This window comes from Bufo bufo, chromosome 4, assembly GCF_905171765.1.
Source record: "Bufo bufo chromosome 4, aBufBuf1.1, whole genome shotgun sequence".
Taxonomy (NCBI): Eukaryota; Metazoa; Chordata; class Amphibia; order Anura; family Bufonidae; genus Bufo; species Bufo bufo.
Window position 1 is genome coordinate 316,544,561 of NC_053392.1, and position 16,497 is coordinate 316,561,057.

General features: G+C 39.5%; 1 protein-coding gene across 1 annotated transcript in view; it reads left to right on the top strand.

The window, feature by feature from the left end:
• Nucleotides 1-16,497, top strand: part of KLHL32 (kelch like family member 32) — a 316,085-nt gene that overhangs the window by 176,318 nt on the left and 123,270 nt on the right. The window contains exon 6 of the mRNA XM_040428786.1: nucleotides 14,885-15,100. Within this exon, the coding sequence (XP_040284720.1) occupies nucleotides 14,885-15,100 (216 nt within the window). The remainder of the gene's footprint in view (nucleotides 1-14,884; nucleotides 15,101-16,497) is intronic.

Genomic DNA, 16,497 nt, shown 5'->3' on the forward strand with positions numbered 1-16,497 from the left:
AGATATCCTTTTTGGGATAGATTTCAAGTAGGCCTCAAATACCAGAAACTAGTTATTTTGAGAATGGCAAATTTGGGAATAGTTTTTCAACCCAGAAAAAAAAATGTGGTTTTACGGTCACTACAAATAACTTGACCAGCTAAAACAGTACAGATTTGGTTGAATAGAAATGCGAGGCCTGTTTTTTTTCCCGCTGTGTGACAGGTATAGGTTTAATCACAGAATTAGACTTCTATCTGCACGGTAGCGTGTGTCTTAGGTTTTTCTGAATGACACTATCAGCACCTTCAATGTAAGATATCTTTTTTGGGATAGATTTCAAGTAGGCCTCAAATACCAGAAACTAGTTATTTTGAGAATGGCAAATTTGGGAATAGTTTTTCAACCCAGAAAAAAAAATGTGCTTTTACGGTCACTACAAATAACTTGACCAGCTAAAACAGTACAGGTTTGGTTGAATAGAAATGTGAGGCCTGTTTTTTTTTTGCACTGTGTGACAGGTATAGGTTTAATCACAGAATTAGACTTCTATCTGCACGGTAGCGTGTGTCTTAGGTTTTTATGAATGACACTATCAGCACCTTCAATGTAAGATATCCTTTTTGGGATAGATTTCAAGTAGGCCTCAAATACCAGAAACTAGTTATTTTGAGAATGGCAAATTTGGGAATAGTTTTTCAACCCAGAAAAAAAAATGTGGTTTTACGGTCACTACAAATAACTTGACCAGCTAAAACAGTACAGATTTGGTTGAATAGAAATGTCAGGTCTATTTTTTAGGCGCTGGGTGACAGGCTCAACTTGCCCCTGATGTAGTATATGGCCAAAAAATAACCACACTGTTGATGGTTAAATGCACTTGGGTGACACAGGCTCAGCCTGCACCAGATGTAGTATATGGCCAAAAAATAACCAGACTGTTGATGGTTAAATGCACTTCGGTGACACAGGCTCAGCCTGCAGCTGATGTAGTATATGGCCAAAAAATAACCAGACTGTTGATGGTTAAATGCACTTCGGTGACACAGGCTCAGCCTGCAGCTGATGTAGGATATAGCACAAAATAACCACACTATTGATGGTTAAATACACTTGGTGATAGCTTGTGCTGGTGCACCACAAGTCACAAAATGGCCGCCGATCACCCCAGAAAAAAAGTGATCTAAAAACGCTCTGGGCAGCCTCAAAAAAGTGAGCAAGTCAATATTAGCACTTCAATGATCCACAGCTGCAGATCGATCACAGAATGAAGTCTTTTGGAGGAGTTAATCTGCCTAATCTCGCCCTAACGTCGCAGCTGCAACCTCTACCTATGCTTGAATCAGCAGAGTGACGTGCAGCGCAACGTGACCCAAGCTTATATAGAGGCTGGGTCACATGCTGCACTGGCCAATCACAGCCATGCCAATAGTAGGCAAGGCTGTGATGGCCTCTTGGGGCAAGTAGTATGACACTTGTTGATTGGCTGCTTTGCAGCCTTTCAAAAAGTGCCAAGAAAGCGCCGAACACCGAACCCGAACCCGGACTTATACAGTTCGGGTTCGCTCATCCCTACTCGCTATAAAAACATAAAATCCAAAATGTTTGTTAATAACAGCAGTTAATATATCTAAATAGCAGCAAGTTATATCTAGATAATATTCAATTAAATAATACGCAGCCCAAACAACAGTATATCGATGGTGCTAATCTAAAATGTCCAAACTAAAATAAATCGAAGGTAAGTATTGAGTCTACCTCTATAGTATAAAGATCACCACTAGGGAACCATAGGTGAAAAAATCAAATATTCTCAATCGGAAGATCTAATGTATGATGGTATCCCAAAAAACATTCAATCAAGCCCCCTTGTGGGTCTATATCATTCAATGGTGTAACTTCAAAATATCCTTAATATTTTTCGCACCAATGCCAATCCGTACTTTGAATACTAATCTGAAAAAACTCTCCTGAGCAGAGCAGCGTCCCGCTCGATCAGAATGAGTAGCGGCGTCCCGCTACTTTGAAGCTTGCAAGCGATTGTAAAGTTACCTTTTATCCAGCTTCCATCGAGTCAGTCTTAACCAAGCCGTGGGGTGTTGTTGCTCCCTGCGTTGTGCTAATGATGTTGTCGCACTACGATATCGGGAGCTTTTTCTTCTAGTAAAGACCACGCTGGCGGCTTATTATTCCACACGTGGGCCAGTTGGTATCCCGGTCCTTTCTTGTGTTTGGCCGTCAATTCGTGCGGGTAACTTTCGAAGGTTTTAAATCCCACTTTTTTCGGGTTGGTTTGGATCGATGGATGTTGATGTATCTGGTCACAAATAGCGGGGGATGTGGCACCAGACGCGTTTCGGGGTATGTTCATTCACCCCTTCCTCAGTGGTAGACATCCCCCCTTTGACATCCCTCTTTTATAGGGATCACAGAAAACGCATATATACAAATACTGTGTTATTGGTGCGGTATGTGTGCGGTTTTGACTTCAACTCATCTGGAATTACAGAAAAATCACATAAAACTTAAAAGATGTTTGCTAAACATTATATGGTACATCAAAGTCTCATATCTGACTATAAATAACACAACAAAATCAGATTAGACCCAGATCAACGGAAAAAAGGTTATCAGGACTATATAAGGTACTTCTTGATAAGGTGTCAAAAAAGAAATTCATATTGATGAAGAAACTTTTGTTTTAACTGCCAAAACTGCATAAAAATTTATAAAATTAAAAAAGTAGATATAAAAAGTAGTAAGAAGGGGTGGGAACCTGTCTGTTAACCATCTTTTAAGTTTTATGTGATGTTTCTGTAATTCCAGATGAGTTGAAGTCAAAACCGCACACATACTGCACCAATAACGCAGTATGTGTATATATGCGTTTTCTTTTCAGATGATACATAGATCTATTAGGGACAAATGTATGAAATCATTTTTATTTCGGAGGCTGCTAAAACATAAAATATGTTATGCGAAAATACTGATGCTTATATCGATTTGAACACTGTTGCAATATTCTTCGATTATGGACATCATATACTAATCAATAACAGATTTTTGCACCCTATACCAATCCGAATAATAATATATACTCTATGTACCGGAACTGACGTCTTGGAATCAATTAACCATCCAGTCCATGAATTACACATCACTGTGATCCCTATAAAAGAGGGATGTCAAAGGGGGATGTCTATCACTGAGGAAGGGGTGAATGAACATACCCCGAAACGCGTCTGGTGCCACATCCCCCGCTATTTGTGACCAGATACATCAACATCCATCGATCCAAACCGACCCGAAAAAAGTGGGATTTAAAACCTTCGAAAGTTACCCGCGCGAGTTGACGGCCAAACACAAGAAAGGGCCAGGATACCAACTGGCCCACGTGTGGAATAATAAGGCGCCAGCATGGTCTTTACTAGAAGAAAAAGCTCCCGATATCGTAGTGCGACAACATCATTAGCACAATGCAGGGAGCAACAACACCCCACGGCTTGGTTAAGACTGACTCAATGGAAGCTGGATAAAAGGTAACTTTACAATCGCTTGCAAGCTTCAAAGTAGCGGGACGCCGCTACTCATTCTGATCGAGCGGGACGCCGCTCTGCTCAGAAGAGTTTTTTCAGATTAGTATTCAAAGTACGGATTGGCATTGGTGCGAAAAATATTAAGGATATTTTGAAGTTACACCATTAAATGATATAGACCAGAAATCAGCAACCTTCGGCACTCCAGCTGTTGTGAAACTACAACTCCCAGCATGCTCCTTCCACTTGTGTAGGAGTTTAGAGAAAAGCCAAGCAAGTGTGCATGATGGGAGATGTAGTTTCCCAACACCTGGAGTGCCGGAGGTTGCTGACCCCTGATATAGACCCACAAGGGGGCCTGATTGAACCTTTTTTGGGATACTATCATACATTAGATCTTCCGATTGAGAATATTTGATTTTTTCACCTATGGTTCCCTAGTGGTGATCTTTATACTATAGAGGTGGACTCAATACTTACCTTCGATATATTTTAGTTTGGACATTTTAGATTATCACCATCGATATACTGTTGTTTGGGCTGCGTATTATTTATTTGAATATTATTTAGATATAACTTGCTGCTATTTAGATATATTAACTGCTGTTATTAACAAACATTTAGGATTTTATGTTTTTATAGCGAGTTCTATCGTTTGAGAATATTTAGTATATCAATAAATATATATATTTTTTAAAATGGTTCTCTTAATGGTCCGAAATTTCTGAGAGTGCCCTGCTCTTTTCCTTCATTTTCATTTTATAGCGATCGAGTGAGTGTTTTCGATTGGTAAGGTGCACCTTTTTTGGTTTTCAGATATCCTTGTGCGACATCTAACCCCGTTTTTTTCAGATAGTTTTTTGTAAAGCATTGTACTTCAAGTTAGTGGTAAATTTGAATTGATATGTTTTAACTTTATAAACAAAAAGACCAAACTTTGGCAAAATTAGCAATTTTATAAAATATAACTATGGTCATAGTTATTAACATTTGCAATATGTCTACATTATATTGGCATCATTTTGTAAATATCATTTTATTTTTTTAAGGTGCTAGAAGGCTTAGAATTTTGAAGCAATTTTTCAAATTTTCAAGGAAATTTCCAAAATGACTTTGAGGGACTTACATAATAGAAACCACCCCCAAGTGACGCGATTTTAGAGACTAGACAACTTTAAATTGTTCAAAACTGAATTTAGACACTTTGTTAACGCTGTATGTGTTCCAGAGGAATTAAAGCAAAATAGAAGTGACATTTAAAATGTAATTTCCATTTTAATACATTTTTTTCTGTAACAATAACCAGCATTTTATTGCATACTCTTCTTTGGCTGAAAGTACCCCTCAAAACTGCTAAAATGAGTATTTTGACTCTTCCAGAAAAAATGTAGTGCGGCCTATGGTCACAATAGTGGTTAGTGTAGAGTTCCAGTGTGATTATGTCTGTATATTGGTTGGAGTAGTTTCTTTGTGATTTTGTCACAAGTGTTTGTCTTTATTCCTAAGCAGACTTTCATTATCATGATGTCACAATACAGTGTGAGTTTATTCATATGATTTGTTCTATGGTTGTGATGATTTCACAACTGTTTTGTCTATGCCTTTGTTGTGTTCCATTGAAATGACCTCGCAACAGTGCTTGTCTTTCATTCTCATGATTTCATAATGGTGCCTGTCTGCATTTCTGGATTTATTGTTTTTCATATATTGCAATGTTTGTCTTTAGTTTTACATGAGGTTTTAAATTGCATAAAAGTCAGATAAATTTAAAATTGTCTACATTTGCTAAATTATGCATGGAGTACAGTTCTAGAGTAGACTGGTAATGGTTTCCCTGCATAAATAGCAGCCTCTTAACTTTATTTAGGCCTATGTATATACACTCACCTAAAGAATTATTAGGAACACCATACTAATACGGTGTTGGACCCCCTTTTGCCTTCAGAACTGCCTTAATTCTACGTGGCATTGATTCAACAAGGTGCTGATAGCATTCTTTAGAAGTGTTGACACATATTGATAGGATAGCATCTTGCAGTTGATGGAGATTTGAAGGATGCACATCCAGGGCACGAAGCTACCGTTCCACCACATCCCAAAGATGCTCTATTGGGTTGAGATCTGGTAACTGTGGGGGCCATTTTAGTACAGTGAACTCATTGTCATGTTCAAGAAACCAATTTGAAATGATTCTAGCTTTGTGACATGGTGCATTATCCTGCTGGAAGTAGCCATCAGAGGATGGATACATGTTCTCATTCTGTTTATGCCAAATTCGGACTCTACCATTTGAATGTCTCAACAGAAATCGAGACTCATCAGACCAGGCAACATTTTTCCAGTCTTCAACAGTCCAATTTTGGTGAGCTCGTGCAAATTGTAGCCTCTTTTTCCTATTTGTAGTGGAGATGAGTGGTACCCGGTGGGGTCTTCTGCTGTTGTAGCCCATCTGCCTCAAGGTTGTGCGTGTTGTGGCTTCACAAATGCTTTGCTGCATACCTCGGTTGTAAAGAGTGGTTATTTCAGTCAACGTTGCTCTTCTATCAGCTTGAATCAGTCGGCCCATTCTCCTCTGACCTCTAGCATCCACAAGGCATTTTTGCCCACAGGATTGCCGCATACTGGATGTTTTTCCCTTTTCACACCATTCTTTGTAAACCCTAGAAATGGTTGTGCGTGAAAATCCCAGTAACTGAGCAGATTGTGAAATACTTAGACCGGCCCGTTTGGCACCAACAACCATGCCACGCTCAAAATTGCTTAAATCACCTTTCTTTCCCATTCTGACATTCAGTTTGGAGTTCAGGAGATTTTCTTGACCAGGACCACACCCCTAAATGCATTGAAGCAACTGCCATGTGATTGGTTGACTAGATAATTGCATTAATGAGAAATAGAACAGGTGTTCCTAATAATTCTTTAGGTGAGTGTGTATATATATATATATATATATATATATATTAATTACTACAGCTTTCATACTCCTCTTTGGCTAAAAATACTCCTCAAAAATGGTAAGAGGAGCCTTTTAACTCTTACGTAAAAATGTAGTGCGACCTCGGCCTGCAATGGCTGCTGCAGGGGATATGCATAGTATGCCATGGCTTATCTTGGCAAAACCAGCTGTTTACAGAGGTTACCAGGAGCGGAACTTATTGTGATCAGCTATTCAAGTCAGAGATCACATTTGAAAGGGGGATAACAGCATCCCTTTAAAGGTAACCTGTCGCCAGGTTTCTGTTGTCCTATCTGAGGTCAGCATAAACTAGTGACAGTAACCCTCCATATACTGCTGTGTCTTTTACTGGTTAACTGAAAGTAGTAGTCAAATGACTGTTTATAACCTGTAGTGTGACTTTAAATGGAATGTGTCATCAGAAAATGACCTATTGTTTAAATCACATTTTTGTTGTTTTTAATTTTCTATGTCACTATCTATATTTAAACAAAAAACATAAAACTCAGCAGTTTTCGCACTGACCACTAAGCCTAATAATAGGTGTCACTTCCTGGTCTGTGCCGATCACGTTACTGCAGTTACCTGCTCATCTATACACAGAGATGATATCATTACAGGCAGGATTAGAATGACAGATACGACAGGATCCTCCATTCACAAAAGGTGATTGTCAAAGCTTATCTATTCTTTTCTTGTACAATGACCTCTGCACATGCCCAGAAAACTCTCTCATAGTCAGAGGTCCTCTCCAGACCATTGTGTCTATGCCCAATGTGGCTGCCATAAAGCAATTTTCTTAATCCTTTCTAAATGCTGTTAGTCAGAAAATAAAAATAGATTAGAAAAAAAGATATGTCTTAGGCCTCATGCACATGGACGTTTTTTTTGCGGTCTGCAAAAACGGTTTCCGTTGTTCCTTGATCCGTGTCCGTTTTTTCTTCCGTGGGTTTTCCTTGATTTTTGGAGGATCCATGGACATGAAAAATGAAAAAAAAATCTAAGTCAAGTTTGCCTTTGAAATGATAGGAAAAAACGGACACGGATCACGGACACGGATGACAATCTTGTGTGCATCCGTAATTTTTCACTGACCCATTGACTTGAATGGGTCCGTGAACCGTTGTCCGTCAAAAAAATAGGCCAGGTCATATTTTTTTCACGGACTGGAAACACGGATCACGGACGCGGATGCCAAACGGTGCATTTTCCGATTTTTCCACGGATCCATTGAAAGTCAATGGGTCTGCGGAAAAACAACGGCCGCGGATGCACACAACGGTCGTGTGCATGAGGCCTTACTATCATATTTATGAGAGACTGGCTCCCCCCACCCTCCTGCCGCTGATTTTTATTTTTTTCCTATCATGGACTCCAGAGCATGCACATATCATTGAGAAGACACTGGCATGCGCTGGGGGAATTTCAGGTCATTAGTAGAGTTCCAGTTTGATGACATCACAATGATACTTTTTTTTCTATGCAGAGTTACATTTGATGATGTAACAATGTTTGTTTTCATTGCTAGGCAGAACTTAATTGTTATGAGCTGAAAATACATTTTGTCTATGTTAATTTTTTTCTTCTACACGTTATATTAGTGTCATCTATATTTGTTGACAAAGTTGCATTCCGGTGATTAGAGTTTGTCTTTATTTGTTGTAATACTGTCATAAAAGGGTTTAGGGGAGATTTATCATTTTAATTCGACCACTAAACTGCATGTTTAGGACTTTTGGCAATTGCGCACAAATTGGCGTGGCAATGGAGAGGGCCAGCCAGGTGGCTCTGCCATACTTATCATCTTCTACTCTAGTTTTCTGGCGTAGAAGAACACTTAAATCTATGCAGTTTAGGAGCATGGACTGCTGGACGTATCATCATCAGGCACCGCATCCAGCAGTGCGCTTGGTTATCATAGCCCAATGTAAGCATCTTTGTTCCTAGACAGAGTTTCATTGTTATTATCTTACAATAGAGTCTGTTTTTATGCATTGGTTTCAAAGCAGAGTTGCATTTTGATAGTTACATAGTTAATATGGTTGAAAAAATATATAAGTCCATCAAGTTCAACCAAGGGATAGCTGGGGACGCGAATCCCAGAAGGAAGTGAGACTCAGATTTCTATAGACGTTTTCATATGCATTAATGTTGTTTACTTTTAGGAATTCGTCTAAACCCTTTTTAAAACTGTCCACTGTTCCTGCAGTGACCACGTCCTGAGGAAGTCTATTCCACAGATTCACAGTTCTTACAGTAAAGAAGCTTTGATGCTTCCGGAGACTGAACTATTTCCTCTCCAGTCGGAGGCAGTGCCCCCTTGTCTTTTGAGCGCATTTTACATAGAACAGCTTTTCACAGTATTTTTTGTATGGCCCATTTATATACTTCTATAGGTTAATCATGTGCCCCCCCCCCCCCCCCCCCCCCTTAGACGTCTCTTCTCTTTGCTCTCCTCTGTACTTTTTCCAGCTGTATTGCGTCCTTTCTATGGACTGGTGCCCAGAACTCCAGATAAGGCCGCAACAAGTGGTAATATTACATCCCTGCCCGCGAGTCCATGCCTATTTTAATGCATGACAATATCCTGGTGGCCTTAGAAGCAGCTGATTGACATTGTATGCTGTAATTTAATCTACCATCTACAAGGACACCCAAATCGTTCTCTATAAGTGACTCTCCCAGTGCTACATCACCTAGGACATATGAAGCACAGAGATTATTACTACCAAGATGCATAACTTTACATTTGTCCACATTGAACCTCATTTGCCAAGTTGATGCCCAATCACTCAGAGTGTTCAAGTCAGCTTGTAGTATATGGACATCTTCCATAGACTGTACAGTTCTACACAGCTTAGTGTCATCTTCAAAAATAGATATGGTGCTATTAATCCCCTCCTCAATATCATTAATAAATAAATTAAATAATAAAGGACCCAGCACTGAACCTTGGGGTACACCACTTATAACCTGGGACCATTCTGAATAGGAATCATTGACCACAACTCTCTGGACACGGTCCTTCAGCCAGGAACATGATGATACAATAATGTTGGTAATGTTGGTTTTGTCCTTGGCAAAGTGTATTTGCGATTATGCCACTGTAATGCTTGTATGTTTACAAGACAGAGTTCTGTTTGATGATGTCATTGTAGTTTTGGTCTTTATTCCTTGGCGTTGTTGCATTTATGTTTGGGATGTGTTTCATTATGAAGATTTCACTGTATTATTCCTAATCTAATTGCTAGACAGTGATCTGTATTCTTAGGCAGAGTTCCTTCATTATGATGCCACATTAGAGTTTGTCTTTATAGTTCCTTATGAGTAAGGGCTTTTTCACATCTGTCCTTTTATGCTCTATTTTTGTTTGAATGGGTGCTTAAGAACATCTGTTATCCTCGGTCAACGTCTGTTTTATCAAGTATCTGCTATATTTGGTGGAAGAAAATGTCCTGTCTGCAGAACTTTTTTTTCTGGAAAAAAGAATGGATACATGAAGAACTGGAGCTTTCTAGATTCCTTTCTACATGAAAGCCAATGGATAAACCATACAAATGAAATGGGGCAGATTTGTCATAAAGATACGCCACTTTTGCAACTTTTAAAATTTTTGCACAAGTGCCATTTCTCAGCTGGCCTTGCCACTATTCCAAAAAGAGGTGTGGAGGGGTCGGGGCCAGTGACAAATAATATTTGTCTGTTTTCCAAAACTGAGTTGCATTTCACAATAGTGTTTGTCTTTATAACTTTGTTGTCAGTGGTGATAATTAGTGTTGCGTGAAGCATTCGAAGCAGAATTCGGTCCAAAGTTTAGGAAAACTTTGATTCACAATAAATCTGAATTTCCTTACATTTCATGGTAACGAATCAGGTTTTCCTAAAATGGCAGCTGCATGTGTTACGAAGCGAAACTAAGTGTAGAGGAGAGAAGCCCAGGAACGCAAGATCATCCATAATGCTGTGCTGCCAGCCAATCCACAGATAACTATCCCCTGTGATGTCACAGCCCTATAAAAACCCTCATCCTCTATGGTCTCCGCCATTGTCCTGGTAGCTGATCATAGGGAGAGACGTGGCAAGTACTCATGCTGAAAACTATTAATAAAAGAATGCAATACCAATTAGATAAAAGCCTTTATTATTCCAGTGCTCAGTGTGCCAACCAATACCATCCAGTCTGCACCCCTTAGGGTGCCAGGTCATAATGATGACCATTCTCATCTTTTGCTGGCTTTACTTCCTAGAAAAGTCAGCAAGATGCAGAGAGAGGTGGAGCTGGATGTTCCTTATGACATATTCTCATCAATATTAGATGACGTGGAAAAGGAGGAAAAGCAGATGGCAAAATAAGGGCTCCCAGCTGTAGAGCAGGAGGGCACTGGGGTTGGAGAAGTGGGTATGCCAGCATATTGTGCCCCCACCTAACCAGCAAAACCCCATACCCGAAATATCCTCTGTTTAAAGGTGCATTAAAAGTGCTGTGCGACCATTAACAATGAAGAAGGACTATATAGTGTGGTCTTTATTATCAAATTAAAGGCAGCTGCGGGCTAATTGGCTGAGTGGCTCTTCACCGCAGCTTGGCCGCAACCTGCCCACAGCATTTCTGCTCCTAAGGCAGAGTGGCCTGGGTATGTACCTGATTTATAGCGATTTGTGATAAATGAATTTGTAATGAATCACTTTTCTTGGCTAACTTCAGCAAAGCTGCCGAATATATTTTTTAAAAACTTTGCATATCTCTAATGATAATGCCACATTAATGTTTGTCTTAAGCAGTTTCACTGTTGTGATGTCAACAGTTCTAGAGAATTTCTTAGAAAACTGCTTTTTATTTTTTTACTATTGCCATAGACTGAGCTCTGTTGTTGTGATGTCTCAAAATTTCTGATCAGGAAATGACCTATTGTTTACATAAAGCATTTACTTTCTATGTCATTATCTAAAAATAAGCTTCAATTCCTGCAGTTTTTGCACTGGCCACTAAGCCTATAGGTGACAATTCTTGGTCTGTACAAATCACTTTTCACCAGTCAGCTCGTTATCATCACAGGCATGATTAGACTGGTTTCACACAAGCAAGTTCAATGCATTGAACTTGCAGTGTGGGTCTGCCAGAGCTCCCGTCCTGCCCTACAAATCACTGATAGGATTGCATAGCATTATATTGATTTATAATGCTATGTAACCCATAAGGCCTCTTTTACACAAGCGTTGCGGGTAAGGGCCGGATGAGTTGCGAGTGCATTGTGGGAAACCCACGCGAGTGCGCACACAATTTCAGTCAGTTTTGTCTGTGATTGCGTTACGTTGTTCAGTTTTTTCCGCGCGAGTGCAAAGCATTTTAATGCGTTTTGCAGGCACATGATAAAAAACGGAATGTTGTACCCAAACCCAAACACGGACTTCTTCACTGAAGTTCGGGTTTCGGTTTGGTGTTCTGTAGATTTCATTATTTTCCATTATAACATGGTTATAATGGAAAATAATAGCATTCTTTAATACAGAATGCTAAGTAAAATGTCCATTAAGGGTTAAAAATTATAAAAAAATTACTTACCTCATCCACTTGATCACGCAGCCCTTATCGTCTTCTTTCTTCTTCTTGCAGGACCTGCAAAAGACTTGCGCTGACGTCATCGCGGTCACCACGTGGTGAGCACGATTGCATCATCAAAGGTCCTTTTCCAGGTCCTGCAAGAAGACGAAAGAAGACGATAAGGGCTGCGCAATCAAGTGGATGAGATAAGTAATTTTTTTTAATTATTTTTTTAACCCTTAGTGTATTAAAGAATGCTAATGTTTTCCATTATAACCATGTTATAATGGAAAATAATACAGTAAATGGACTTTAATGGGGTCCCGGGGCTCATCTCATCATCTCCTTAGCAACCATCCGTGACAATCGCATTGCATCCGCACTTGCTTGCGGATGCAATGCGATTTTCACGCAGCCCCACTCACTTCTATGGAGCCTGCGTTGCATGAAAAACGAGAATATAGAACAGGCTGCGATTTTCACGCAACACACAAGTGATGCGTGAAAAACATTGCTCATGTACACAGCCCCATTGAAATGAATGGGTCAGGATTCAGTGTGGGTGCAATGCGTGCACGTCACGCAGTGCACCCGCGTGGAAAACTCGCCCGTGTGAAAGGGGCCTTAGGCCTCATCCACATTTATGTGTCAGTGACATGTCTGTGAAAAAAAGCGGACGTGTTTCATCCGTGAAGAATCTGTGGTTGGTCCGTGTGCCCGTTTTTACCATCTGTGTGTCATCCATAATTCAATGACGTTGCTCAGCTGAAAATTAATTTCCAAAGAATCTTCTATCAGTCTTCAGTGAAAAATAGATACCATCCGTGGTGTGTCCTTGATTTTCATGGACCGATAGACTTCTATGGGCGTGCTTGGTCCACATCTCGGATCAAAGTAGTGCATGTCTCCGTGATTTTTTTACTGACCCACAGGCACTGAAATGTAAACAGATACATTTAAATCAATGGGTACGTGTGCTGTCCGCAGAAAATGCGGACAGCGCACGTCAGGGAAAAACTGAGAAGTAGACGAGGTCTTAGCGTTCTGGAATGTATTGAATAACACTGACAGCGCAGGGCAAGAGGGAGCATCGGAGCTAGAAATACTCTGATGCGCCACTCAGACATGGTAAATGAGTGAAGGGGAGCTTATGTCCATGTTCAGCTCTGAACCCGGACAACCCCTTTAAGTTTCACCCAATGAAAGATCAGTTTGTTTGAAATTGTCCATTTAGAGTCTAAATTTTAGACTAATATGTGTGGCCGCCTTAAAGGCTGTTAAAAGTAGCTTGGGCAAAATGGCTGACCCCATAATTATGTACACAAAATAGAATTAAAACAATTAGCGACAGGTAACTATTTAGTTTTATTTAGGAGAAAAAATTATACATAGACATATTCCCTATAATACCTAGGCAGAATTTAATTTTTGCGATTTCACAATATAGTTTTTTGTTTTTCTACCTTAGTAGAGTTGAATTGGGATAATGCCAAATTATTATTAGTTTTTTTCCTTGTTATGAGATCGCAACAGATTTTGTCTCTTTTTGTTTGCTTCAAATAGTGTTTAAATTCCTAGGTAAAGTTTTATTCTGACATTATCACAGAGATTGCCTTTCTTGCTAGGCAGTGTCACTGTACATTGCAGTGATGTCACAATAGTTTTCAGAAATCGGGTTGAAAGTGACACCTGCAGGTATATGCAGCTCTTACTGGGACTCATTTATAAAGGTTGTACCTTGTATTGTATGGTAGCTAGAACCACAATCCCCTTTAACCCTTTCCCTGCCAAGGATGGCAGGATGGCACGTCAGTAGCCAGTGGTATATTTCATATTACAGTAGAGATTGTCTTCATTCCTAGGCATTGGTACATTCTGGTGATGTCACAATAGTGTTTGTCTTTATACCCGGGCACACTTTCATTAGTATGATGTCACAATGCGGTTTCATTTTTTTCCACGGCAGTGTTTCATTCTGGTGATGTCACAATACGGTCTGTTTCCATTCATCTTTGAATATGTCGCAGTAGAGCCTATCTATTTACCATCGTTTTATCCAGTAGTGATGATGATACCACAATAGAGCTTGTCTAGCATAGTTGCATTGTGCTGATGTTGCCGCATGATATAGTTTGCATACACAGTTTCCCGTGGGTCGACATAGAATTAATTTCTTGTACATGTGCAGATTTTCTCTTTTTGATGATACAGAAATGAGTACGTGGCCGATGCATTTTTTAAAACAGAACTTAATTCTATGCTCACACAGTGTGAGACTTGAAGCAAATGTAGGAAGCATCATGCGCATCAACCAATGGACTGGTGACTGGCACAAGACACTTTGATGGAATTTGCGTACGACTTGGCAGTTTTTCTAAATAATTTTTTACTGGGGAGTAATAGCTATCAGTTTAGAAAGGTCTTTTCCTCACAAACATCATTGTAGGAATGGTTTATAGGGGTTCCCTTGAAGGAACTGTATCATTGTTGTCTATATATTTACCTAGGAAACTATTTGTTTAGAGTGTTCTGTTTCAGTTTTTTTCACTCTTTACGATCACTTCTTATGCTTTTATTACTACAGATGACATCTTTTTGATAAAGATCAAGTTCCATCAGAACCCTAGGCCTCAAAAAATCTTGTCCAGTATGAAACCAGGTGTATGCAGTATTCCTATAGTTTATAAGGGATACAACAGGCAACATTAGCAAAATGTGGTACAACAGCTCAAGTGAAAAGCATGGCGTCAACTTAGTATAAAAGTGTTCTGAGCAGTTTATGCAGTGTAAAAAAAAAAATCCGAATACTATAACTACACACGTCCTCCACTTTGCAGTTTATTAACTGTCTATATTTCTTTTGTCTTTCAGGAACTAAGTAGCTTTAATTACTTGGACCTGTATAAACTAGCTGACTTGTTTAATCTGACATTGCTGGAGACAGCAGTGGTGGACTTTCTAGTAAAGCACTTGTCAGAGCTTTTGAAAAGTCACCCGGAAGAAGTTCTTGCACTGCCCTTCCGTCTGCTCAGAGAGGTCCTGAAGAGTGATCATCTGACATCACTTAGCGAAGAGCAAATTTGGCAAGTGAGTAAAGTATGATGAGTGTATAGACAGTCTTAGAAACTAGACATGCATTACATGATATACTCTAACTAAACAATCATTTATCCATGTTAAGCTATATTTTTCATACTGGTTTCATGTCTGGTTTACTCCTTTAATTTTTTATTTCATTTTTTTAATTGAACTGCACAACATCCACACATAAGGCAAAATATTGCAACACAACGGCACGCTATTTGTTTTTTGGGCTGTTTTGTGTTACATGTGGTTTAATTTGTGTATAATTTTTATAGAGATGATCATTTGGTTATTCTTGTTATTAAAATGTCAGCAGGAGAAAATAGTTAAAAATGAAAATAATTTCATGTCATATAGTAATCCCCAGGTAATAATTCTTGACCTTTTTTGTAATATACTTTAGAAAAAGAGTAAATTTGGGTCATGTAATCCCCAAAAACATGCAAGTTATAAGGCTACTTTCACACTTGCGTTCTCAAACGGATCCGTCATGGACGGTTCCGTTCAGATAATACTACCGTCTGCATCCGTTCAGAACGGATCCGTTTGTATTATCTGTAACATAGCCAAGACAGATCCGTCTTCAACACCATTAAAAGTCAATGGAGGACGGATCCGTTTTCTATTGTGCCAGATTGTGTCAGTGAAAACGAATCTGTCCCCATTGACTTACATTGTGTGCGAGCAGCGGTTTGGTGTCCGTCTCCAAAGCGGAATGGAGACTGAACTGATGCAAACTAATGCATTCTGAGCCGATCCTTTTCCATTCAGAATGCATTGGAATGCAAACTGAACTGTTTTGGACCGCTTGTGAGAGCCCTGAACGGATCTCACAACTGGAAAGCCAAAACGTGAGTGTGAAAGTAGACTAAAGCAGCAGTGTTCATAGTACATAGTGGTAAGGAAACCACAATAAATAAAAAAAATCTGAAGCATTTTTGAAGTACTCCTGAATTTCTAGATTAAAATGCCCTAAGTATAAATACATATGAATACTTAAAGGAGTTATCCCATAACTAATGTAAAAATTTAAAATCAGACATCATATACAGTAGTACATGACAATCTCTTTCTAACAAAGAGAACCAGCTGTCACGGGAGCCAGGAAACCAGACCACATGCAAACGCAGGTAAAATAAAGTCATTTATTTAAAGGAACATAAATAAATATTAATCAGGGACAGCGAGGTTAGGAAGAAGCTGGTGAAGTCCAATGCAGGTAGTCATCCAAGTCAGAATCAGGTCCAAAGTGGGTAGTCGTCCAAGCCGGGGTCAGATCCAAAGCGGGTACATTTGCCGATGCGGGGTCGAGAGTCAGAGGAAACGTCAGCCAGGCCGGATCATACACAGGAACACACAAGGAGCTCAGACTGCCAGAGATGCACCTTGGAGCAAAAACG